Raw genomic sequence first — 25,710 nt, forward strand, 5'->3', positions numbered from 1 at the left:
ACGCTTATTCCGTACAAACTTTAGTGGTTAGTGCAATATCTTACAATTTGGAGATGGTAGTGAGAGACGAATGAAAGGTGAGTGAGTCCAAATAGAGTAGCCACTGTAATAGTGGTTTGTTGCTGACGATGAATGACAGTGTCGTTATAGTAGTCGGTGTTCATCACGATGGGATGGGATGTGAATTTGTGCTCCATGATCACGGCGATGAAGATAGATTCTTACAAGTAAAGCCGGCCTTGAGCCTGCTGTAATACCGTTTTATCCAAACAATCGGCATTGTAATAACTCAAGTTATTCATTGTTCTGACCTTACGCGCCGCGTAATATTTACACCGCGTTTATAAGTAAGACGAAATAAAATACGATCTATAAAATCATACAAATACGATTAACTTTTTAATCAAATTTAAGACAGAAAATAAATCGATTTTTTTATTAATATGATACATTAATTTATTATTAAATGCTTCTAAACATCACTTTCATTATAAATATTTCAAAAGCATAATTGAGTAAACAACCAATAAATTCACTCTAAAACTGTTCAGCTTCATCAATTCATCTGACAAGTATATAGTTAAACCCGTGGGTCCATGGGACCAGCATCGAACCCCCCTCCCCTCCTGCCTCTCTCATCATACTTGCCCCGCGCGTCTCGGTACCTTCCCACATTCTGACTATCGCCTAGGTAATCCCTCACATAAATACAAACTCTACTTACGAGAATCATATGGGTCCCTGGGACTCATTTTTTTATGTTTTTGCCAAAGGAATTTTGTCGTCTTAAGTCCAACTGTAAAAATACTACTGTAAATTTTTTTCGTTAAAACATAAAATGTGTGTCCCGGGGACCTTTACTTACGTAAATTTTGTTCGTTAAAACATAAAATTTGGGTTCCGGGGACCTTTACTAATGTACGTTTTGTTCATTAAGAGTGCACTTTCCCTAGCAGAATTAGAGAATTGCCTCTACGGCACCTGTAATACTTTGTGAGATTGCCTATAGGGGTCGTCACTTCAAGAAAAATAATATTATGTCCTGAATTAAAATTGCATTAATTAGCAGATTACTTAATTATGGAAAATACGCGATTGCAATATCCTTTTAATTATAACCTACTTTTGCAATGCTTCGGAATCATGATGGTTGCATCAATAACCTTAGCCTTCAATAATACCCAATGTCACATTACTGAACCTTACATTATAAATTGTAATATAATGGTATCTATTGGGTTATGTATATAAAACGAGGGTTGGCCCAATTAATTAACACGGTAATTATACGCCAAGAGCCTTACTAATAATAATAAACATGTTTTGTTAGTATTATTTTGTTAGTGTTATTAGTATTCGGTAAATGGTTGTTTATCAGTTGTGTAAAATTTAAAACGCGTTTATTAGTGCCCATAGTGTAACGAAAGTAGGTAAATTTTTTTCTTATGATAATTTGAAAGTGTACTGAACCAAAGAGCTAGCAATTGTTTTGACGTGTAGGTAAATTATTGATAGCAAAATAATTAGTTTGGGTTGGAAAAAACAGTGAAATGGGTTTGAGATGATTGGTCGGTTGGTAAAGTGTTGATGAATTATAGTAATTTGAAGATAAAAATCAGTAATAAAATAAATGTGGAATTGTTATTTTATTCAAAAGATTCGTGTACTGTTAACACGCAACAATGTGTTAATATTTACATTGTAACCATTACGTTAAAACACTTTGAAGAGATTCCCAAACATTGGTGAAGTTTCAGAACTTTGAACAATCGCGAAACATGTGGCTGTAGTGAACATGAAAGAGTGGGTATTTTTAACTGAGCATAGCGAAGTTCTGTTTTAATCGAGCGTTTTGCATTTCGTCTGAATAAATTTGTTTGTGCGTTCCTTTTCCGTTTCAAGATGGTGGCCATTTAAATGTTTCAGTTTAATGTTTATTTGAACTTTCTTATTCGTATTTTTTCAATATTTGAAAAAAGAATTTTATTTAGATAGTGACCTTTATTTAGACAAATCATATACTTCATTATTTGAAATAAAATATATTATTAATAATTAAATATATAGGTATTAAAGGACCTACTTACAATTCTTATGATTTTAGAGAAAATTTTGATATTGATTTATTTTAGAAGCAAACTTTCTTGACGCTGTTCAGAGTTACTAGTTTTAACATAGCTAAATGCACAATTTTTTTTCCTGGAAAAACCCACATATTAAATACATATAATTTTCAGCAAGGTTAGTTTGAACAATCCATCGATATAATCCACCAATTGGTCGATGGAACAATCTCATCCATACCCGAGGATGTTACAAAGAAACACAAATGAATAAATTGCAATCAATATTATTTTTTTCCTTCATTTTCTTTTATCTTTTAGCTGAGCCGTATCTATAGCCACAGGTAACTGTTTCAATTATTGACTTAGAAATTAAGTATTGTCCATCAATTATTGTTATATCTATGTTTTTATCACCAAATCGTGACGTGTTAAGGGGGTCTAATTTATTGCCTCAGTGTCAGGCAAGCTTAGATCAAGAACAAATATTGGAAAATTATTACAAAAATACTAATAACCCTAACCGATTTACCTGGTATTGACGCATAACTTCATAAAAGGTATATGTATAGATAGTTTATTATAAACAGGACGAAATTTCCGCGAGCCGAGCCGCGAATTATTTCATCTCTAACCAATGTACTGTGTGTTTCTATAATATAAAATAAATAAACCTAAAGTTGTTGTAACATTGTCAACTGTGTGACCGAGCAACAGTTTGATAATACCTGAGAGCAAAACGGCTCATACAAAATAAATATATTACCTACATACATTATACATAGTTGAAGTTCCCAGCTTCTCTCTGGCTTTATTCTGCTCTAAGGGGTGGTAAAGGGGGTGGGGGTGAAAAGAGGAATGAATTATTAAGAATCTCTTAAAAATTATTGGTTACCTGGTTAAAAACGGGATTGCAGGCCGTTTCCTGATAAACTTTTAGTAAATTCCTAATATATCGGAACTTATGTTCATGCATCTGCATTATAATGACAAAATGCGAAAAATTTGTGTTTCTATGAACACGTGTTCCGACATCGTTATGATACATTCATATTTTTCTAAAAGTTTATTACCTATTAATTTATTCGTTAAGGGCCTGCAATGCCATTTTTAACCGGATTACCAATTATTTGAAGAGGTTTTTAATAAATTAGCAACACTCATTTTTCTCCGTGTAGTATTTTATGTTTTCGATAATTAACATAATTTTTTTTTCGTCCAGATCTCCAGCGAAGAGTTAATTACCGCCTACATCCAGAGGGTGAAGGATGTGAACCCCATGCTGAACTGCTTCGTGGAGGATCGCTTCGAGGAGGCCCTGCAGGAAGGGCGGGAGGCCGACGCGCTGGTCCGAGGGGGCACTCTTACTGAAGAGCAGCTGGCCAGGGACAAGCCGCTCCTGGGAGTGCCCTTCTCCACCAAGGACTGTATCGCCGTTAAAGGTCGCTCACTCAATGCATTTCATTCATAATTCCATACACGCTCAATATCCATTGCCCTGGTAAAACCACGGCGATGTTGAGAAACGAAAAGTCTAAAAGCGATCGAAATGACAGTTTAAGGCGACATAAGCCTCTAATAACGGGGGGTTTGCTCGACGCTCATATTTAAATTATTTCTGATGAACGTATTACCAAATTTTCAAATGTTTCTAGATGGATCCCTACGCGTGTAAGTTATTTACATTTAAGATTAATAATAATTACCAATTATGACCTTACAATTAAAATATTTTATGTAAATCGGTTTGAAAATTTTATAAAACGTTTTTTCAGATATAAAATTAGCGGTAAGCAACAGATTTTATTTAGATGATTAATTAGTAACTTTTTGAAGGATCCTTCTAGAAACATTTGAGATTTTAGTAATACGTTCATCAGAAATAATTAAAATAAACCCCACGGAATGATCGATTTTCTAGGCCTGCTATGGCAAAGTCGACCTTAGGTACGTCCATTACGCCGGGCCGGGCGCCAATATTGTTTTTACACGACTTCATCACTATTTTCGTTAAGATTCCCACTTTATTTTAGAGATTTGATGCAAATTCAACCAAATGTCTGTCCTATACATCAGGGCCGCGCGTCGCATATTTGTGCATGGCTGTTCACTTACACAGTTAAGATTCTGGCTTTATTTAAGTATAGTCTAGTCTTTCTTCATTAACGGAGCTATCTTCCCCACAAACCTTACATTGATTATGATTGGTATAACTCTAAGGACGGGTTGTTCCAGAGAATTTAAACAATTTTTCAAATTTAAAAGTTAACTTTGTTCAAGTTCTGTGAAACTTTTTTTCAAGTTCCTGTAAAGTAACTGGCCCATAATGATATAATAACAGAACTTGAATATGACATTCACAGAACTCGCAAATGAACGTTTAAATTTTATGAAACAACCCATCCTAAGTTAATTACTTCAGACGCGCACGGAGAAAAGTGAGTATGGCTGATTTATTCAAATACTGTTAAAAACGTGATAGCAATCCATTTCCTAGTAAAATATTTGTCCAATCAGAATATATCCTTTTCCAGCAGGTGCACTTTTCATGATAAATATAATGACGAAATGCGACAATATTATATTTTTTTATGAACACGTGTTCCGACATCCTAATAACATATGCGTATTTATCGACAGTTTTTTTAGGAAACCTGTTAATTCATTCGTTAAAGGCCTTCAGTCCCATTTTTAACAGAAAGTCGAATAATTTTACCAGATTTTTAATAAATTACTAATATTTTATATAAATTAGTTTTCTCAGTGCGGGAGGTCCGGAGGAGAGATAATAATTAGTATTAACTCGCTAACTAATGCCAAAATTACCTCTAAAATCACGAAACATCGAATTCTTCAATGATTTACATTTCATAATTTAAAACAAAAATAAATAAAATAGCACATATCCATACTAAATATTTGCCACACCTTTTGATTAAAAAATAATTACTTTGTTTGGGTATTTTGGAAAAGGCCGCGCAGCCGTTCCCTTCCAGGATCAAGTTATTATTTTTATGCTGACTAGAATAACAAGTATTCGGCTTCTGAAGAAAGAGTGCTCCATACTGAACACGGGTTGTTTTAAAGAAACAATAAATTACTACTGACTGGAGCAAACAAAACCTTTAAAGTTCTAATATTCTGTAAAATAAATAAGTTGCCTTGAAAAAGTTCAATGAAATAGTTTATATCGCATGTTTCACGTTCTATTCTATTAGATATATATTTTTCTAATTTTTTCCCGAATGAACAAACATACAGACGTGTAAATGACAAATAAATTCCCTTTGAACTGTGTACTAATTAGTAGATATCCCTAAATCCTACCGGATTCAAGACCGAGTTTCTAATCTCTAATGAGAATGTGCGGCGAATGTGGTTTTCATTAATATCCCCTCAAGTCATCCTTCGGAATGTATAGCATGTACCATCGACCAACTATATAGGTACACAATTTCAAAGCAGATTTTGACTTTTGTTCGTTTATCTTCTATATAAATAAAAATGTTAATGTTCATTTGTTCAAAATCTCCGAAAGTTTTTCACCGGTTGCTTTGAAATTTTGACACAACTTTGCATTCGAATACGCGTGTATTTTTATATAGATGTCACCTTTGACAGATATAAACATGCTTTTTGAAAAACAGTGCCATCTGTTGGACATAGAAGCAATACGCGCTATTGTTTCTCTATCTGCACAGACACACTAAGCCACAGTAACGCGTTGCGAGCTACACCCAGTTAATAATAATATCATTTAACGTTTTACACTCGTACTCGTAATCTTACAATAAATATAATTGATCATGGATATAGTTTGTGGTCTGCGGTTCAGAAAACGCATTCATAAACCCACGTTAATTTGAGAAGAAAGATAAATACGTAGGTAAGTCGCAATAATCGTTGTATGCTTTACCTGAAGATGGTTATAGCCACCTGCATAATATGTCTAGTCGTTATAATCAACTAAACTCTGACCAACAATAATCATGAAACGATGCAATTGGCCTTCATCCGGTTTCAACGCTAACAATAAGGCTCAGCATGCACTTAAGTACGTTTTCGCAAGGGATATTTTCATTCTCCGAGTCTTGTTTGTTATTGGTACCTGTAACAATAACTGGTGGAATTTTACTTTGAAAATTACGAAATCATTCGCGATGATAATGTTGAATGTGAAAAACTCCGGGTAACGAATCTGGAAATATCAAAATCTAATAAACCTACATTTTATATGATTTTTCATAATCTCTACTATAATTATTTAAATGACAATACCTGTGTAAATAGACGCAGTTTCATAATTATAATATAAATTATTAGGTTTAATGATTCGACGTTGATGATGATCACGATTTCAATAATTATGATTAGTAAATGAATTTGTATTTTTCGTAAAAATAAACGTTACAAAACAATTAGATTAGATCGTTTAATTGCACAGGTAAAAGCAGTATTTAAATCAATTTAGTGGTAGATTTTCAGTCTATCATTTACCTTCATAAATCCGTTATGTTCCTACACGTGTGTGCGGTATATTTATTTATCTTTTGTAGATCTATCGAATTATCTTGAAGATGACTTTTGAAATTCTGTGTTACATTGTATTGTTTTGTTGTTTCATTAAAGCATTCGTCATCTCGTCGTCATATCAAGCATTGATATATTATATTACACTGTACAATGTTTTGTTATAATCATTTACTTTCGTTCCACTAGAATTAAAAATGATGCAATGTTTATGAATGTATTCGTATCCTGGCATGCTTCATTATCTATCAACTGGACAACGCGCGGCCAGCTTACTAGGCGGTTCTCTAAATCTCAACTACCAAATAAATAATTTATGACTGGGTTACTACCCATAGGATTATATTCTGGCTTTTCCAGGTTCAACTATAAATATTTTTTTTCGAATAAAATTTCTTTTGAAAGCTTATCACTTTGGGATGGCATTATTTATTTTATTAAAACACAAATAACTTTGTTTACATCACTTAATTATATACAACCTCTACATGTTTCATAAACGAAGTTCACCTCATCAGGAGTAAGTATAGGTACACTGAAGTCAAAATTTAAATATAGATTACTAGTCCCTTTTACGATGGCGCGCACATTGCTTGCTGACACTTTTACGAATGTGTGTACACGTAATTTCACCTCTCATTTGTGTGTCGATCTCAACCAGATTTGTAGACGGTTCGATTAAAAACGAACATTCAAACCCTGCGCAGAAAAGTCCGACAAAGAACTGCATTGTAAACCGTTGGCTTACTTTAGTGAACTCTACTTTTCTGCGCAGGTTCTGGTTATTTCAATGTGCACTCTTCGGTTTGCCTCCAGATCGTCGAAATGATATTCAGATTTTATTTTATTTTATTGTTGGGGCAAGTCTGTTAATTTTGATTTCAATGGTTCAAGCATTAAAGTATAGTACATATTTGGGTTTCTGTAATAATAATAAATATTATTATGTGGAGTGTCTAGAATCGTAGTTTCCTGTTGGTGGTTTAGCATCATCACGAGACGCAGCAAAGCGAAGCGCGATGACTCCATGGTTCAGCGGCCAGGCTTTCACGGTCATTACGGCTCTTTTTTGCTCACTTATTCACAGCTGCTGCACGAATAATTACCCCGGAATAATAAAATAAGAGAATTGTAAATGATATCTATTGCTAATCACCAGTGGCTGTGGACTTTCTCCGAATAGGTTCCCGATGCCATCTTCGTTCTTGATGTATACGTTCTTGAGACATCGCTGCAATTCAGTCCAGCTTGATTCACTCTCTGAATCTTCTTAAGTCTAGTCTAGATACAGTGGCGTAACAAGATAAACTGCATCACCAAAATCAATTCCCTTCGCTAAGTAACAAGCTTGATTCATATTAGACCTAATAAGCGTTAAAAAAGAAGAAGAAGATGGTTTGAAAGGTAGAAATGTCGACAACGAAATCGGCTCTACAAATGTGTAGATATTATCTTAAAGACAACATACATTTTTTTAGAAACTCAAAACTTATGTTCAAGAGAAATATGTTGGGTATGAATCAGTAGAAATTCGGAATGCGGGGGCTTAACTCCGCGTTCATTTTTTAATTTCCCTGAACCAATGGGACCGTGGCATCCTCTATCGGGTTATTTTGTGAGGCTAAAAGGAGGCATACAAAGTATAACACCCTAACAGAAACCGAAGAATGCGCCGCAGACGAAAAATTTCCAATTTCTGCTGAACGCTCCAATCAATAAAGGCTGTCGATTTTTATCATTTGGAAAATCTTTAAATTCTCAATTAAATAAATTTGTACAGTTCGTCCGTTCATCATTTGGTTCATTCTAACGAAAACAGCGCTATGCAAACGTTTATTCCAAATCGAGTATTGAATAAGGCATCAACCTTGTAATAAATAATAATGTTAGTTTTAACGACTTGATTACTAAAATATAAAACTTGTCGTGTATTCAAAACCTTACAAGCAGCAGGTATATTCATTTTATCTACATATTTAAAATTATATCATACTAAAGTGTTTGCAGCATTACGCATTAACTACACAAAGTATGAACTTTGCTGGTGGAGAAAAACATACGTTATGTATAACATTAAATAACACGTAACTGTGGTATGCGAAGAAAGGTTTGTGCTGATTATATTTCGCTTAGGCCGGTTGTTTCAGAGAATTTGAACAATTCTTCAAATTTCAAAGTTAATTTTCAAGTTCTGTTATTATTTCAGTTCTGCCAAGTAACTGGTCAATAATTACATAAAGACAGAACTTGAATAGTACAACCCATTTTTATTGTTTTAATATTTTGATTGCTCTGAAAAGCATAATTTTATTTGCCATCGTCTTTTTTCTTGTTAAAAGATCGTGGATCCGAAGCGTGGGTTTGTAAACGTAGGTAGAATAATCCACGTAAGTAGACTATAAAGGAAATGTTCCGAGGCAGACCAATTTCCACTTTATAAACGTATATTTTTTACGCCGCGGAGATAAATTAATTTCAGAGATAGATAGTCATTATATTTTATTATTTAACTATTAAATTACGTAACAGTTAATATCCAATAATTAAATTTACAATTTAACGGCCACAAGCGTCGTATTCTTATCAACATTATATATTATAATTCAATATCTAAAAATCACCAATTTTATTGTGTGAATGTTAATGAAAACAATTTTCTCAAGAAAGTTTCGATCTTCACGTTTCATAGAGCGGAAACATGTTTCAGAATTATTCTATCGCCCGTAAGAAGTCTCCGTCTGTTAACGCATTCATTAATACCATTGGCGGTTCGTGGCTTATCTCAATCAGAGATTCAATCGAGAGATTATAAAGGGAGAAAAAAATTCCCTCAGATTCCGAAAAAATACCTGAAATTAGCGACCTAGCAACAATATACTATTTGGTTCGTTAAAATTAAAACGTTCGTGACTAAACAATATAATGTCGTGGGCATTGAGTTATGCAGGTTACAAAAAATGGTTTTAAATACTAAAATCACATTTTTTTACGAGAAACTGAATTTACTGAAACATTTTTAGTAAGTAACTTATTTTAATGATGACTTAAAACACGATGATCACAGAAAAAAAAAGTTGATACATGCAAAATAATAATCCGTATAAATCTGGTGTTAAATCTCAGGTGTGGAGCACTCAGACAGATAGTAGATTCCTAAGGTTTATAGGTCTACCGATCTGGCGCCACTAGTATGTTTTGTATGAACCTAAGAAATATGACGGAAGGCCCCATAGGTGCTGATATTATTATCTATTTCATCAAAATCACAATTAAATACACCTTTAAAAAGTGATATAGAGTCATAAAAAGTGATGAAACAAAAACTAGGTTAAATAGTTACCTATGTAACCTATTTAACCTAGTTTTTGTTTCATTACTTTTCATGGCTTTATAACTTTTTTTGTAGGTGTGTTGAACTGTTATTTTGATGAGATACCCTGTTACCATATACTAGAACAGATATCTCAAATGTACCAGAGGACAGGAAAAAAATGTGGGGAATTTTTGGACAGGAAATTCTCTAGTCTCCCCCCCCCCCCCCCCCATGGATATTGTGGGGAATTACCTTACACAGAAATTCTCTAACAACCCCCATCCCTCCATGGATTCGAAAAATTATCAGGGGGAATCATTTTTACGTAGAAAATTTGGGAATGGGGAATCGTTGTGGGCAGATATTATCTGGGTACAGTGAGTACAAGTACAAAAATACCTGTTAAAATACTTATAAGTATTTTATACTGGGACTAGGGACAGAGAGTGATAAATACTTTTTGTGTGTAAAAGAGCACACAAAAAATAATCTTTGACAAAATGTTTTGTAGCAGTAAGATTGTCTTCTACAACGAAATTTAATATTTTTTTACAAATGTAACACGTAAGAACTGCTGGAAACATCACTTTTAAAATTTTTGGAAAATACCGAAAAATATAAACCATCAAAATATTGATATTTGCGACCGGCTGAAAACGTTGTGACATCACTGTACATGACGGCAGTAGGTAGGTACTGCCATTCGAATTATGAATCGTGTCTTGTGTGACTTCTCACAACACCATTGCGTAGGTACGTTTTACCCAAGTTCAGTTTGAAAGGTCATAACATTATTTTTAGAAAACTAATTTAACAATCGTTATTAACAAAATCATAATCAAAATTGGGAGACAACCCAACTATAATTATGTAACATTTAAAGAAAAAATAAAGGGATATATATGTATATAGGAACACAAATAATTTAAAAAAATCTCGCTTGTTTTCAATTTTAGCCATTTTCTATATGCGAGTATGTACCTATAAAACTTACTAGCCTAAAACATTTTTTTCTGAAAAAAAGCAAAGCAACCGAACGGAATTCTCATTTTTTTATTGTTATCAAGTTTAATTTGTAAAACTCTCTTCTTAATTTTTCTTTTATACATATTCGATTATATTATTATTCAATTTACAAACAAAAAACGCTTTATTTATAAACAAGTTTTGCAGTGTAATTATTATTGCAAGTGACAACTGTTTCGCCTTCTGAAGTCATTATCAAACTGTTTTTGTAAATTGAATAATAATATTATTGAATATATAAAAGAAAATCTTTAAATTCGCAAACGTGAGAAACAAATAAGAAATTAACAATGAAAAAATTATTTAACCTAAATATTTTTTTAATATAAAACTGTTATATTTATTTTCCAGGGTTGCATCACACTTCGGGGCTCTACATCCGCAAGGATGTGGTGGCAGCCAAGGACGCTCACAGCGTGGGCTGTGTCAGGAGAGCGGGGGCCATCCCTATCGGCCTCACCAACATCTCTGAGCTCTGCATGTGGTAAGGAACTCCCCCGACTGTCTCTTGCCGTCCCATCACTAACCACTAGTGATGGGTATAAATCATCCCTATCGGCCTCACCAACGTCTCTGAGCTCTGCATGTGGTAAGGAACTCCCCCGACTGTCTCTTGCCGTCCCATCACTAACCACTAGTGATGGGTATAAATCATCCCTATCGGCCTCACCAACGTCTCTGAGCTCTGCATGTGGTAAGGAACTCCCCCGACTGTCTCTTGCCGTCCCATCACTAACCACTAGTGATGGGTATAAATTATCGAGATATCAATTTCAAAAAGATCCTTCATTTTGAGACTCCACAAGTTTATTAATGAATTAGTAATCAAAAATTTGACTAATTAATAATACTATTGACTAATTAGTCATTAGGACTAATTAGTTAAATATTTTTCGATTATTCTAAACATGGAACATGGTACTTTTCAAAATTTCTATTTTTGATAATGACAATTAAAATCATTGTTTACCTGATACCCTCAAACCTGTGAGATATGATTTGAGATTTTCACCCCCAAAAATATTATAGTGATTTATTTTTGTGGTATTATGCCGTTTTGCCTACCTCCTTCTTTAGCCAACGTTTCAGACAGCGTTACAGTATCCATCACCAGAGCAGATGTGGACACATCAGAAGGAGGTAGTGTAACAGGGCATAATATCCCAAAAATAAATCACTATAACCCTCAAAACTTGTTTACATATGTATACAGGGTGTATCGGCACGTACCCGACAAACTTTAACCAGCTGTATATATCATAGTTTAATTAAAAAGTTGTACAATTCTGAACATAGCAGTGATACGGGCTGAAATCGATAATTGTCATTTGTACTATTCTGAAGATGGGTGTGATACGGGCTGAAAACGGTAATTGCCAAAAATTGTACCATTCTAAAGATGGCAGTAATACGGGCTGAAACCGGTAATTGTCAAAAATTGTACCATTCTAAAGATGGCAGTAATATGGGCTAAAACCGGTAATTGTCAAAAATTGTACCATTCTGAAGATGGCCGTGATAAGGGCTGAAACCGGTAACGGTCAAAAATAAAATGTTGGCAAAAGTTTTAAATTGTTTCAATAAATCTATATTGTCACTATAAAATATTATATACCCACCTCTTTTTCAATAAATTAGTCATGGTTCCACATACATGGTATAATTTTCAAAGGTTTATGTTAAGGGGAAGCTTTATGCTAAATCTTTGATTAATCTTTACAACGAATTGGTGTACATTATGAATACCAAAAAATATGCTTTAGATAAATTGAAGCTTTTCCTATCGTTTCGCTTGAGTAGAATACAAATAAAATAGTAAATTACTCAATAAAACTACTAAAAAAAATATTTTTTAAAAACGTATGAAATATATATTTTTTTAAATACTGTATTATAGCTAAGATTATCTGTGACAGTTTCACTTGATTAACTCTTTTGCTTACTTATAAAATTATTTACAAAATAAATAAAAACCAATTTTGTGCTTGAAATCGAACGTTTCTAGACTCCGTTTATCAAGCGATTTTAATGCCTATTACCTACAATATAAGGTATACCAAGAATATACACATTTTTGGCTTGTAGCTTCCTCTTATATCGTTATCTATTAATCTGCTTTGAATCAGACTGTAGCTACCTGAACCTGTAGCTGGAAATAATTGGTTTTATTTCTTCATTTTGGAAATCTAACTTCTAACTACATGTACACTGTACACCGAGAAGTAATCATTTAAAAAAAAATAACAAATTTTATTTTTTGTTATTATTCTTTTAAAAAGTGACGAACATTCCTGGGCTACGAATAATCTGACAGTATTTGAAAATCTCCTACTACCATATCATACTAAGAGGAAAATATTGCTTGTGTCGTGATGGAGGACTTAGCCAGCCGAGGAATTGAACTCGTGACGCCTGGGTGAGATCCAGACGCGATGCCAACTCAGCCACTGACTGGTCAATGAGTAACAAATCAAATGAGTTCAGTAAAAATTATAAAAAATATAAACATAAATAAATGAGAATCTTTAATACTACTCTTCCTGAGAAGCATTCGCTTGTGGTTGGAAAAGGAGTGTACATTATGTTATTGTAGATATACATATAGAATCAAGAGAAGTAGGAAAAAAAAATATCGTAAGTAAAATGTACTACTAGTAGCTATAATATATAAATAAAAATATGATGTTATTAGTTTCTGGGATAAAGACAATTATTGTTTTTTTTATTGATATGTATACTATATTTGGAGAAGAAATTGCTTCTTAACTAGAATATTTACTTTTCATTTTCTTGATAATTTATCTTTAAAATATTTTTTCAAAATGTTCAAAGCTTGGCTTTTGTCGTTTATGATTCTGATTTCCTCAGGGAGTTGATTGAAAAAGGTTCTTCCTTGGTATGCATAGTAATTTTGTGCAAATGAAGTGTTTAATTTTGGACATGGAAAAATGTATTTAAGTCGAGTGCGGTTTTCAGTTAGAAATTGGTACTTTTCTTTTTCTTTTATGATTTGAATTAATGAATTTTTAATGTACAGATCTTTAAAAGGAGGTACTTGAAATTCTTTGAATAAGCGGTCTGTTGGGTAGTCCAAAGGTTTTTTTAATATGATTTTAATAATTATTCTCTGCACGACTTCTATTGGAAGGAGGTTAGTTTTATATGCGGATCCCCAACTAATGATGGCATATTGTAAAGTTGATTGAACCAAAGCATAGTATATTAAATATAGGTTTTTTATCGACAAAAAATTTCTGATTCTTAAGAATATCTATAATTATTCCTAGATATTTGATTGTGTTTGTTGTTTTTAATATTGAGCAGTTTGTGATACAATAGTTTTTATAATGTGTTTTGGAATTGTCATGTATGCTAATGTCAAAGTGTTAAGGGGTGTCTTTTGATTGTATCGCAAATGGAATGACAAATGTTTTATCGCTATTTAGTGACAGTAAATTAAAGTCGAAGAAATTCTTAAGAGTGTTTATGTCTCCTGTGGCTTTTAGCGTTCCTTTTTTCCAAGTCTTTTCCTTTATTATTATTACTGTATCGTCGGCATATGAAGTAATATGTCCATGTACCTAATGGTTGAAAGAAAATATCGTTAACCTATTGTAAAAAGAATTGGTCCAAGCACTGTACCTTGCGGGATTTCAAAGTCTGATATTTCTTTATCACTATTAACCTGATTAATTTTTACGACTTGTGGGAGATTTTTTAAATAGTTGGTAATCCATTTAATTGCATTTTCTTTTATACCTATATTTTCCAATTCTCTCAGTAGAATTTCGTGGGATATGCTATCAAAAGCTTTTCTGAGATCAATAAAAATACCTGCACATTTTTTGCCCTTATCTAATGATTCGTAAATGTGTGAAGTTACATTAGCAACAGCATCTTGTGTGCTGAGTGATTTTATAAAACCAAATTGGTTTTTGTGTAGGATTTTATTGTTTTCAAGGAAATTGACCAATTGTTTTTTCACAATTTTTTCAAAAATCTTTCCTATGTTTGAGATTAGACAGATACGGCGATAATTAGTTATTTGTTGTGGATCTCCAGCTTTATAAATAGGTGAAATTATAGTGTTCTTGTAGTTTGTTGGAAAAATTCCTTTTATTAAACTTAAGTTTATCAAATGAGTAATGGTTTTATCAAATGAATTTTCATGGATTTTAGAAAATGTACCGTAATATTATCGAATCCGGGAGACGAACCTCCTTTTATGCCTTCAATTATTTTTAAGATTTCACACTCAGACGTTGTTTCAAACTTTGACAAGTTTTTTTGAGTATGTAATTTTACAATTATTTGCTTTTTGGGTTAACAGGTTTATTAATTTTTCGCTAGATTTTTTCCAACATTGGCAAAAAAATAATTAAATATGTTTGCACATTGTTTATATTTTACCTAGGTTATGTATATTAAAGCCTAATGGGCGTTTAAATAAATAAATAAGATAAGCAGGCTACTGAAATGCAATGTGCATAAATTAGATTTTTTTATCTATAATATAAATTTATATTATTTCAGAAAATGATTTCTTCTCAGTAAACAGATATAATTCAAAAATATACTATAGGTCAATGATGTACTACATAATAATGAAAGCATTACAAGAACATAGCAAATTTAATAAAAATAATTAATCATGTAAACACACACGATATATCAATTTTTAAAAGATAACATTAATGAATGACAGTGGTGTTGCGATTATAAATATTCTTGTTAATTATTTGATTTGAAAGTGGGCCAAGTTTGATTAAATTCTGATTCACGCATCATTTCTTATCTTGAGTCTTCTTGAAATTGAAATGATTAATTTGTATACCGTTGGATGCAACGGGCAAACCACTGTGTAGTAATAACAAATGTTGTGTTATAATATGGAGAAATGCATTATTTCAGGTGGGAAAGTCATAACCACGTGCACGGAAGGACCAACAATGCTTACGATACAACGCGAGGCGTGGGTGGTTCCTCTGGCGGGGAGGGCTGCATGCAATCGGCCGTGGGGAGCGCCTTCGGCATCGGTAAGAAAGAACACAAAACACAATGCAACTATTCACTTTTGCCAATGGTCCCATAGAAACCAATAAGTGGGAATGGGACAACAGATGTTTTGTATTCATGTCGATGATTATAAGTGTAGTCCCCTACAAAACCAGCATCCCTCTTTAGCACTCGTCCCAGAATTATTGTCGTTGTTTATTCAAAGAAAAATTCCAAAATAACTTGAAGCTGTAATGTTTTACTTGCAAAAACTTTATATTTTGTATTTGATATTGCGTTAACTTCTCGAGCCTCTGCCATATTTTGACATAAGGTCAGAGTATTTCCGCTTTGCAATGAAATCCAAATAAATGGAATATTTCTGAACTTATCTGAAAACTAAAAACAGCTTTTGAAAGGTGATAAAATACGCTTTAAAATTTATTTAGTGAACATTAAAAAAATTAAATGGCTCAAATTACTGATAACGAAAAAATATTTAAAAACACACACATTTTATTATACAAACGTATTACAAATGTTACTCTAACCTAATTCTTTTGTCATTTTATAAAAATATAATTAATAAAAAGTATTTATAATTTTTTTTTTTTTAAATTGCATTGGAAACTTTGGTTTCATAAAGGTGACATTTTAATAAGTGGTTAATTTCGATTTGATTATAAAGTGCAGTATTTTCTCTTTCTAACATCGTTCAGATCACATTTCTCACCATAGAAGATACAATGACTTTTTGAAATAATGGCGTACAGAGCTCCGGGCTAAAAAGGCCCCTTTCTCTCTCATCATGATTTAAATTAATAGGTTGTTGAATAATAAAAATATTTTGGATTTTTGTGAAAAATTATTTGCAACAAAACATGGCTGCAATATGGGGAGAATTAGACATTACATAGGATTAGAGATACAATGATTTCTAAGAGACCATATATGAGTTGTTCCCAAAAGCGAACAAATTAGCCTGAAAGGTTAACTATGGTATGTGAAGCGTTATTTGTGTTGATTTTCCTTTCAATTCCATTTGTATTGCTCTGAATACCGCAACCTCCCGTTCCAGCACGACAAAAGACAAATGAGCATCGAAATTTACTTGACCGCAACTTTTTTGCAGCAGCCTTACCTAATGGGAGGAATGACTTACTTTAGTTTGAATCAATACTTTCTTTGGCTTGAGTATTTACAATAGTGCAATAACTAACTCATACTCCTGTATGTAACCTACACCTAGCCTCAATTTTCAATTTCGTAGTTGACATAGTTCTACTATTCAAAGCAAAAGAGTGAGTGAAAGTATATACTAACAAGTATATGCGAACAAGATCTCTGAATGGTATAAAAATTATCAATAACATCACACCTAGGAACACTAAATGTGCCCCAAACTAAACATATAACACTTTATCATTATTAATATTATTGATTGATAAATGATTGAAACCTAACCCCAGCATATAAATTATGAATACAATATATCTTTTTATTAAAAATACAAATAACTTTGTTTAAATCACTTTTATTTATATACACCTTATACATGCTTCGTGAACAATGTTCACATCATCAGGATAAAGTGTACATTTAAGCCTGATGAATTGAACATCGTTCACGAAACATGTAGAAGGTGTATATAAATAAAAATGATTTTAACAAAGTTATTTGTATTTTTAATAAATAAGTAATGAAATCACAAAGTCATAAGCTTAATACAGATTTTTTCTTTGAAAAAAAAATATATCTGTGATAAACCGGCTATATATAATAATTGTTTAACATCTAAAAAAAAATTATTAAATAAAAGTAGATAGGAATACATACTGTTAGACTACAATTCCAATTGGAAGTAACATACATACATACATGTATAAAGAACAAAAAAAGCAGAAAAATTAGAAAGACGGATATTTTTTTAGGCAAAGGAGATATATCATGGAACTAACACAACTATTAATAGTATACTATGCAAGTTGATAGAAATACATGTAGTTTGCACGCCTAACTAGACAATGTCTGTTCTGAGACGGGTAGCAAAAACGATAGATGTGGTTTTGTAAAATTTCATTTTTACTACTGTAAATATATAATTTTACTCATTAATATACAAACTTGGTCACATGGCATTAATGTGCGCAATGATTAAGTTCCAATACGATTGATCCCTTCAGCACAGGTGCGTAGTTGGAAAACACGCCTAACACGTGCCCGACATTTGTCACATCAGATTGGGTCGTTTCTGCAAATTGTTGTTGAGTTCAACAGCTCAGCTGTGGAACAATTAGCAGGCCTCTGTGTTTCCTCCCTCCTACAACATGTCACTCCTTCCTCTGCTCAAAAAGACCCTCCACACAGCATCCCCAAAGATGACATGTAACCTTTACAGCTTACGAAGAGTGAGTGATATGATGGTGTTGCTTTTATTTCAGGTTCCGACATTGGAGGCTCAATCAGGATGCCCGCTTTCTTCAATGGAGTTTTTGGCCACAAGCCAACCAAATTCATTGTTTCCAATGAAGGCCAGTTTCCTCTTCCAACTTCTAGTTTTCAAAATTCATTCCTTGGTAAGATTTTTTCTAATTTTCTTTACAAATTTAAAAAAAATATACCATACTTTTTTTATGAAATACATTTTTTATTTGATAATTTAAAAAGATCAGACTTGAGCATGCACCCTTTTTCTCTGCCAGTGTAGCTAATCCACTATATCTTGTACAATTGACAAATAAATAATAAATCATGTAAAAAAAAAAAAACTTTGGAGAAAATATATCATAACTAATTATTAAATATAAATATATTTTTCAAATTTAATATTATTAGCAGAACGAAGGTTATCTAGTTGTGTTAAAACAAACATAACAAACCCCCAGGTTGCCGGTAATGAAATTGAAATTTTATATCATTTAGTGGTAAAAAGTTTTGTCTACATAAAACATGTAAATTTGTTAAATCATACCCTCATGACAGTTAATTTGATTATCTTTCCAGGTATTGGTCCAATGACAAGAAATGCAGCGGATCTACGCCCGTTGCTGAAGATTTTAGCAGATGAGAATGCGTCTAAACTCAAGCTCGATGAAAAAGTAGATTTAAAAAATGTGAAGGTTTACTATCAAAAGAACAACCTCAATTCACCTTTTGTATGCGGAGTGGAACCCGCCATTCAAAAAGCCCTCAGTAGAGCGGCACTTCATCTCAGTGCAATCTGCGCGACCCCCGCCAAGGAACTGGAGGTTCAGAAACTGTTCAAGTCCAACCCCATCTGGCTCGCTAGCATGAAGATAAAGGACTCTCCTTCATTCGCCGAGCTCATCACAGGCAGAGACGGATATATTCACGTCATCGTCGAAGTCATCAAATCTCTATTTGGCCAGTCCAAAAATACTTTTATTGGTCTGATGACGGCGCTCTTTGAAAAGGGCGGAGTGCCTGCCGGTTCGGCGCAGCATCAGCGTTTCCTGGACATGAGGCAGGAGTTGGAAGATGAATTCACAGAGATTCTGGGAGACGACGGGGTGTTCCTGTACCCCACCCACCCCACTGCCGCGCCCTACCACAATGAGCCTCTCATCAGGGCAATGAACTTTGGTTACACTGCAATCTTCAACGTGCTAGGGTTCCCTGCTACACACATCCCCATGGGTTTGAATGAAGAAGGCCTCCCTGTCGGTATTCAAGTTATATCTAAAACTTGCAACGACCATTTGTGCTTGTTAATAGCTGAAGAATTAGACAGAGCTTTCGGAGGTTGGGTTCAACCGGGAAATAATAAAAAAAATACATGACAATAATAATTTCTGCATGTAATAAGCAAATTTATGTAATATATTTAAAATATTATTATTCCTACTTTAAAATTTTTATGTTGTCACAAATAATATTCTAATACAGATTACTAATTATTGTGTGTGTCATCGTCGTCAGTTATTTTGAGAATCTTTTTGGAACTTAAAAGGTTGGCATCTTCAGCTATGTATTGGTTATATTCCTGGGTTTGTTTAGTTATATAAAAAGATTTTATCATGTATAACTTTCAAATATGAATCATTGTCAATGAAGAATTTGTGGTAAATATTTCCCTAACTGCCGCACTTTTAGGCGCAGATTATACAAATTACACTTTGTTTCAATAATGACTACAAGAAACAACTATTTACATGCACAAAATAGGTTATTAGGTCCTTAGGGGGTATTTCACTATCTCTGATTATGTTCTGACCAAGCACTTATCCGCGGATTAGTCATTTTTTCGTTTTCACTATATCTGAATAACGCTAACGCTCGGGTTAAAGTTAGATTTGACTAATCAGTGCTCGAACTTCACGTTAGGCGCTATTCCTCGAATCAAAGATGGCGTCAAAACATTCCGAGTTTAACAGCTGAGAAGTGAGTCGAATTTTGTAGAATGAATTTGAATGCTTGTATGATCCATCCTGAATTATTTGATTGTGTTCAAAATAAGAAACAATGTATTAATTCGACACGAATCTATCTAAAATGACCTGATAATCAACATAACATAACCAAACAAATGCACACTTCGCGGTGTGCGGACTGTGACGCATGACAGCCGTGGCAGTAGATGGAGTAACTGCAAACATTTTGCGATGTTGCCAGACTATTTCGAGTGTTATCTATCCGGAAGTTCGAAACAATGGTGAAAAGGTCGCCGTTGAATAACGAAGTTATTCTGATCTTTAAATCCAGCCAACGGATAGCTAGTCAGATATTTAGCCCGACATAGTGAAATACCCCCTTAGTTTGGGTTAATCAAATGATTTATTTTAGATCAAAATGTAAATTTCGAACAATAAATAAAATTGGAATTATAATACATCTTTTAACATCTATCCCGACGTAAATCATTGTTTCTCGTAGTAATTAAGTTGAAACAAATGTGTAATTTCCATAATCTGTACCGATGAAAAGTGTGGCGGTTAGGGAAATATTTACCCAATTTATCATTGCAACGCTAATAACAAATTGGAAGGCAACTTAAATGCCTTGCTGTAAGTTTCCTCTATTAAGGGGAATGGCTGCGCGACCTTTTTCATACAAAACTTAAATTTGGATTTTAGGCCAAAATACCCAACGACACTCAATAATTTTTTTTTTTCATCCAAAAGGCTAGCAAATATCTAGTACTGATTTGTGCTACTTTATTTATTTGTCTTTTTAATTGTGATATAGAGGTCATTAACCCTTAGAAGACGGCTAATATTTTGTAAATATCTCAAAGCCAAATTAACATTGAAAATTATATTTGAAATAATTGACAGGCATTATGCAGGCAATTGACAGGCATAATTAACAATGTCAACTTGGGAATAATCATGGACAATATTGAAATGCTTTCAAAACTTTTAAAACCTAGCTCTATAACTGCACATTGCAGTGCTCCTGAAGGTAGTCATGATTTCACTGAACTGCTATTGTAGTTGGTTGTATCTTAGGGGTTAAAGAATTCAATTTTGCGTGATTTTAGAGGCAACTTTGGCATTTTTTTGTAATTTAATTGACTAATAAAAAAAATAACCCGGCTTATCTACTGTGTTAGTATAATGAAAATAAAATTTTAAAAATAATACATTATATAAACAGTGTTATTTGGGAAGAAATTTTAATTTACATGACAAATTTTTGTTCAAATGTAAATCGGTCATTAGTATTTTAAAATAAACACACATCAATTTGCTTTTGTAAATCTTTTTTATTTTATTATTCAAAATACTAGCTGTACCCCGTCAAGCGTTGATGTGGTTCAGTCTGTCTGTGCAGATAAACAATAGCGCATGTTGCTTTTACGTCCAACAGGCGCTGTTTAGAAAAAAATGATAAAAAATTGAATTCTCTAATGGCCTATATTTTATAATTTAAAACATAAATAAATAAAGTAGTACATATCCGTACTAGATATTTGCTATATATTTCGATTAAAAAATATATTTATAATAAAAACACATAAATTTGTTTTTGACCACGATAGTTTTATTTTCACTCTACCGGTTTCGGAAGATCCCTTCCTTCGTCAGGAGAATATTTAAAACAGTTTTAAATATTCTCCTGACGAAGGAAGGGATCTTCCGAAACCGGTAGAGTGAAAATAAAACTATCGTGGTCAAAAACAAATTTATGTGTTTTTATTATAAATTATGATGAGCCACAAAGTGAATGCTTTTTACAATTAAAAAATATATTATTTTGGTGTCAAATTCAAATTTAAGTTTTGTATGAAAAGGGCCGCACAGCGGTTCCACTTAAGTTGTTGGAATTCAGGAATTTGATTTGTTACTTTTTATTTCCAAGTAAAAAAACTAGAGTGTCTATTTATTGAAAATATTTATTAAAAAAGAATATTCAAATAATCAAATGATAAATAAAGTTACTTGATGAGAATTACATAATTTATCTATATATTAAACTGTAACTAAATAATATTTTTGTAGTCTACAATTTTAAAAAATCTATTTTGGATTTACGTCCATTTTTTGAATTGATCGGTATGTTCCGGGTGAATGCCAAAGAATGGATTTTTAATAATACTTTTTTACCAATATTAGTATTTGTTATGTACCTAGGTATGTTATCATTATATTGAATAAAATAGAATAGGGAGGATATTATACAAATAGAAACATCCCATTAAGACAGGCCTAGTACCTAATACAATTGTCAAATAATAATATTACTAAGATAAATAAAAACATTATACTTTTTTCATTTGGTGTATTAATTATTTCAGTTACATGTTTTACTTCTTCAGTACGTTAGTTATAATATTTATTAACCAAACAAACATTTAAAAAACAGAAATAATAATTAGTGTAAATAATACAAATTATATCGTGGATTAAGAAACGAAACCTTGAATGTGATATTTTTTTATAAAATTGTTCCGATAGCATTTGCCATTCACCTTAGTTTCTTTTAAGTTTTTAATGGTACCTGTACAGTACATCACCAACAGCTACTTATCAGTCGCACAATCTATCTATGCAATCAAGAATGACATTCTTTATCAATTATATCACATTCATGAAAAGTTTAATTTATGTCACAAATTGTTTTATTTTCATAACCTTCGATATAATACAACACCTTACAAATCATTTATTGTTAGTTAAAACCTCCAATATTATTTGTATGTTAAGTATATAAAAAAAATTAAAATTAGTTTAGCATTAGTGGCTAGCGGCCCCGGAGACCCTCGATGATGTCCAGCAACTCACTCCTCTTGTTGGAGACAGCGGAGTAGGTAATCATGGGGCAGCCCGCTATCTGGCCCTGCCTCATCACCTGGTTGGCTACAAGCACCACGTTACATAACACGTGAATCCCGCAGTCATACCCGTTACTCTGGCGCAGCGTGTCGAGGGGTGCAAAATCACACTGACCTAAAACAAAGGTGTAACAAACATACATACATAACCCATAAACAAACTGTACGCCATTATTTCATTATAATTAAGGATAGTATCTAACCGTCTGGACTGAGGTAGGTGATTAGGTGCCGCGCTAGAGTTTCTGCCTGGTCCAGGTTGTGATTGGGCAAGGAATCTAAGTGGAAGAATTGCTTCTCGGGACGTGAGTACACCAGCAGACTCCAGTGGGACCCTCCCGCTCTGTCAGCAGATTCATTGTCATTAACAGCGAAGAAAATGAAGCTCTTGGAAGACACTTCCAGCGGGTCCAGGAAAACATTCACTTCCCTTTCGCTCACCATTTTTAAACATTGGGTAACTTCCGGAGATATAAACAGCAAGTCCTTTTCATGTGGGAACTGTTCTTTTTCGAGGAACTCAAAATAAAATGATATGACTGTATCATTCAACCAAAATGGGCCAGCGATCAAATCCCGATCGGATTTGTGCAAAAGGGTTTCGTAGTAGTTTAATATCACGGCGTCGTCAAGCGTCGAGGATGACATCGTGATTTCGGGGATTTAATGTAAAGCTCAAATTATCTTATCTTCGAGTCCGCATTTCGCACACCACTAGTCAGATCTGTGATAGTAAAAAAGAAAATAAACTAAAAAACAGATGCATTATCACATAACCTATAAGATAAGAATTTTAAAATATGCTTACCAATCGTAAAAATAACTTTCGCACCATTTGCCACTTTAAACTGATAGTTTAATAACTGGAGAGCATTTCATTTCGACACTTTAAGGGAAAAAAACTCAAAATATATCCTACTAATGAAATATAACAACGTAAATAGGCAAGCGAAAATGTCAATTATTTCTATTTATTTTCTCATTTTCGGTGACAGCGACAGCCGTGTATTGCATTTTAGTGATGTGCAGGATCGAAACGTTTACATGATCGAATTATTTTAATCTAAAAGTCAAAGTAATCGAATGATTAATCGCTTTAATTTTAATATCTATATTTAAATTAAGTAAATAATATAAGTTTTGCACCTATTTCCATTAATCAGGAAATACTTTACTTATATTCCTACTGAAGGTTTGGAATCTTCTCGCATTTCACATTATTAAGTGAAGTCATTCTTAAATAAAAGATAATATTTCATAAAAATTAAAAAACATATCCCCACGTACATAAAACATGGACACAAAAACTATACCGCATGAAATATCAAATTTATATATCGAGCCGATTGAGTCTTTCACAAAAAATACATTCGTAACCTTAAAATGCATTCAACTTTACATTCTTTGTGGAGCGCCCTCGACGTCATTTTTCAATGAAATGGCGCTATAAAAATTATTCATTTTTATTATTAATAAACTTCTTAATTTATTGCAAGTCAGAATGTTAATTATTTACTTACACTGAATGTATGTCGTAAATCTAAAATATTACAAATTATTATAAGCATTTATTTTTACGTCGGCGGCATTTATTTTTACTCGGGAGATGTTTTCAATTTGCATTGATATTTCAGGCGACTAATTATTGCTTATAATAATTTGTTATCCTTTGTGCTATGCATAAAACCTTGTCTTATAAACATTAGTTTATCTTTGAAAAATACTAAAATATGAATTAATTTTTTCTCGGAGTTGGGAATCGATTTACGTATTCTAATGAATTCTGACCAATGATGTGACTGCTTTGATATTGATTAATTCTGACCAATGACGTGACTGCTTTGAAATCAATGAATTCTGACAAATTCGATTCCTTGTTCGATGACGTTTCAAAACGATTGTCTCGGGCTGTGATTTTGAGTGATTTTTTACAGAATCGATTTGTCCATGACAATAAATCGAAATATTTCTATAGTCAAAAAGATCGAGTAAATCATCGATGATTTATCGATTGTGCCCATCGCTATTGTATTTTGAACTAAATTCACTACGCGGACATACCTATCTAAATTTTTTTAAATTTCTGTGTACTCGAAACTCGAAACGCCCAACAGTTGATTTATGCGCCCAACCAGGGGCATTTAACTAAGCTTTGGCCTTGAAACTCATTTGAAACCGCCACGCCCACCTCAAAATTCTTATAGAAAACGAATAATATGGCTAAAAGCTCAGATCTCATTGGTGAGAACAGAAGGATTGGTTTGATCTCTCGCTCTCTACCATAATGACTCGTGTAACAGAAAGAGATGACGGAATTTTGCCGTTTGACAGTTTCAAATCATTCAAACAAAATGAGAGTGGTTTATTTATACACGCGGGTTGTCATTTGCTGCCGAAATACTATCATTTCCGTCGAAAATATTTCATGTTAAAGTTGTTCGTGATAAAAATACAATATAAGCCAGTATAGTGTCAGCGAGTTACAAACA

General features: G+C 33.0%; 2 protein-coding genes across 2 annotated transcripts in view; one reads left to right on the forward strand and one right to left on the reverse strand.

The window, feature by feature from the left end:
• Positions 1 to 19,911, forward strand: part of LOC149426106 (fatty-acid amide hydrolase 2-B) — a 40,561-nt gene extending 20,650 nt beyond the window's left edge. The window contains exons 3-7 of the mRNA XM_089637456.1: positions 3,286 to 3,505; positions 11,284 to 11,416; positions 15,844 to 15,968; positions 18,369 to 18,503; positions 18,931 to 19,911. Of these exons, the coding sequence (XP_089493582.1) occupies positions 3,286 to 3,505; positions 11,284 to 11,416; positions 15,844 to 15,968; positions 18,369 to 18,503; positions 18,931 to 19,727 (1,410 nt within the window). The 3' untranslated portion in view covers positions 19,728 to 19,911. The remainder of the gene's footprint in view (positions 1 to 3,285; positions 3,506 to 11,283; positions 11,417 to 15,843; positions 15,969 to 18,368; positions 18,504 to 18,930) is intronic.
• Positions 19,912 to 22,058: 2,147 nt separating this feature from the next.
• Positions 22,059 to 24,205, reverse strand: Den1 (SUMO peptidase family member deneddylase 1). The gene is made up of 3 exons (XM_089635677.1): positions 24,030 to 24,205; positions 23,425 to 23,945; positions 22,059 to 23,336 (listed from the first exon to the last, which is right to left on the reverse strand). Exons 2-3 carry the CDS (start codon positions 23,867 to 23,869, stop codon positions 23,131 to 23,133), a joined length of 651 nt encoding a protein of 216 aa, XP_089491803.1. The 5' UTR covers positions 23,870 to 23,945; positions 24,030 to 24,205; the 3' UTR covers positions 22,059 to 23,130.
• Between the last annotated feature and the right edge of the window lie 1,505 nt (positions 24,206 to 25,710).

Source organism: Hesperophylax consimilis, chromosome 1, assembly GCF_061612785.1.
Source record: "Hesperophylax consimilis isolate HC1 chromosome 1, BYU_Hcon_1.0, whole genome shotgun sequence".
Classification (NCBI taxonomy): domain Eukaryota; kingdom Metazoa; phylum Arthropoda; class Insecta; order Trichoptera; family Limnephilidae; genus Hesperophylax; species Hesperophylax consimilis.

What these genes read in the sequence shown, in the direction of transcription:
- Den1 (XM_089635677.1), bottom strand. Translation starts at nt 23,869, where the DNA reads ATGTCATCCTCGACGCTTGACGACGCCGTGATATTAAACTACTACGAA. An exon ending in CACCTACCTCAGTCCAGACG is followed by an intron (nt 23,337 to 23,424) that starts GTTAGATACTAT and finishes CCTTTGTTTTAG; the next exon opens with GTCAGTGTGATTTTGCACCC.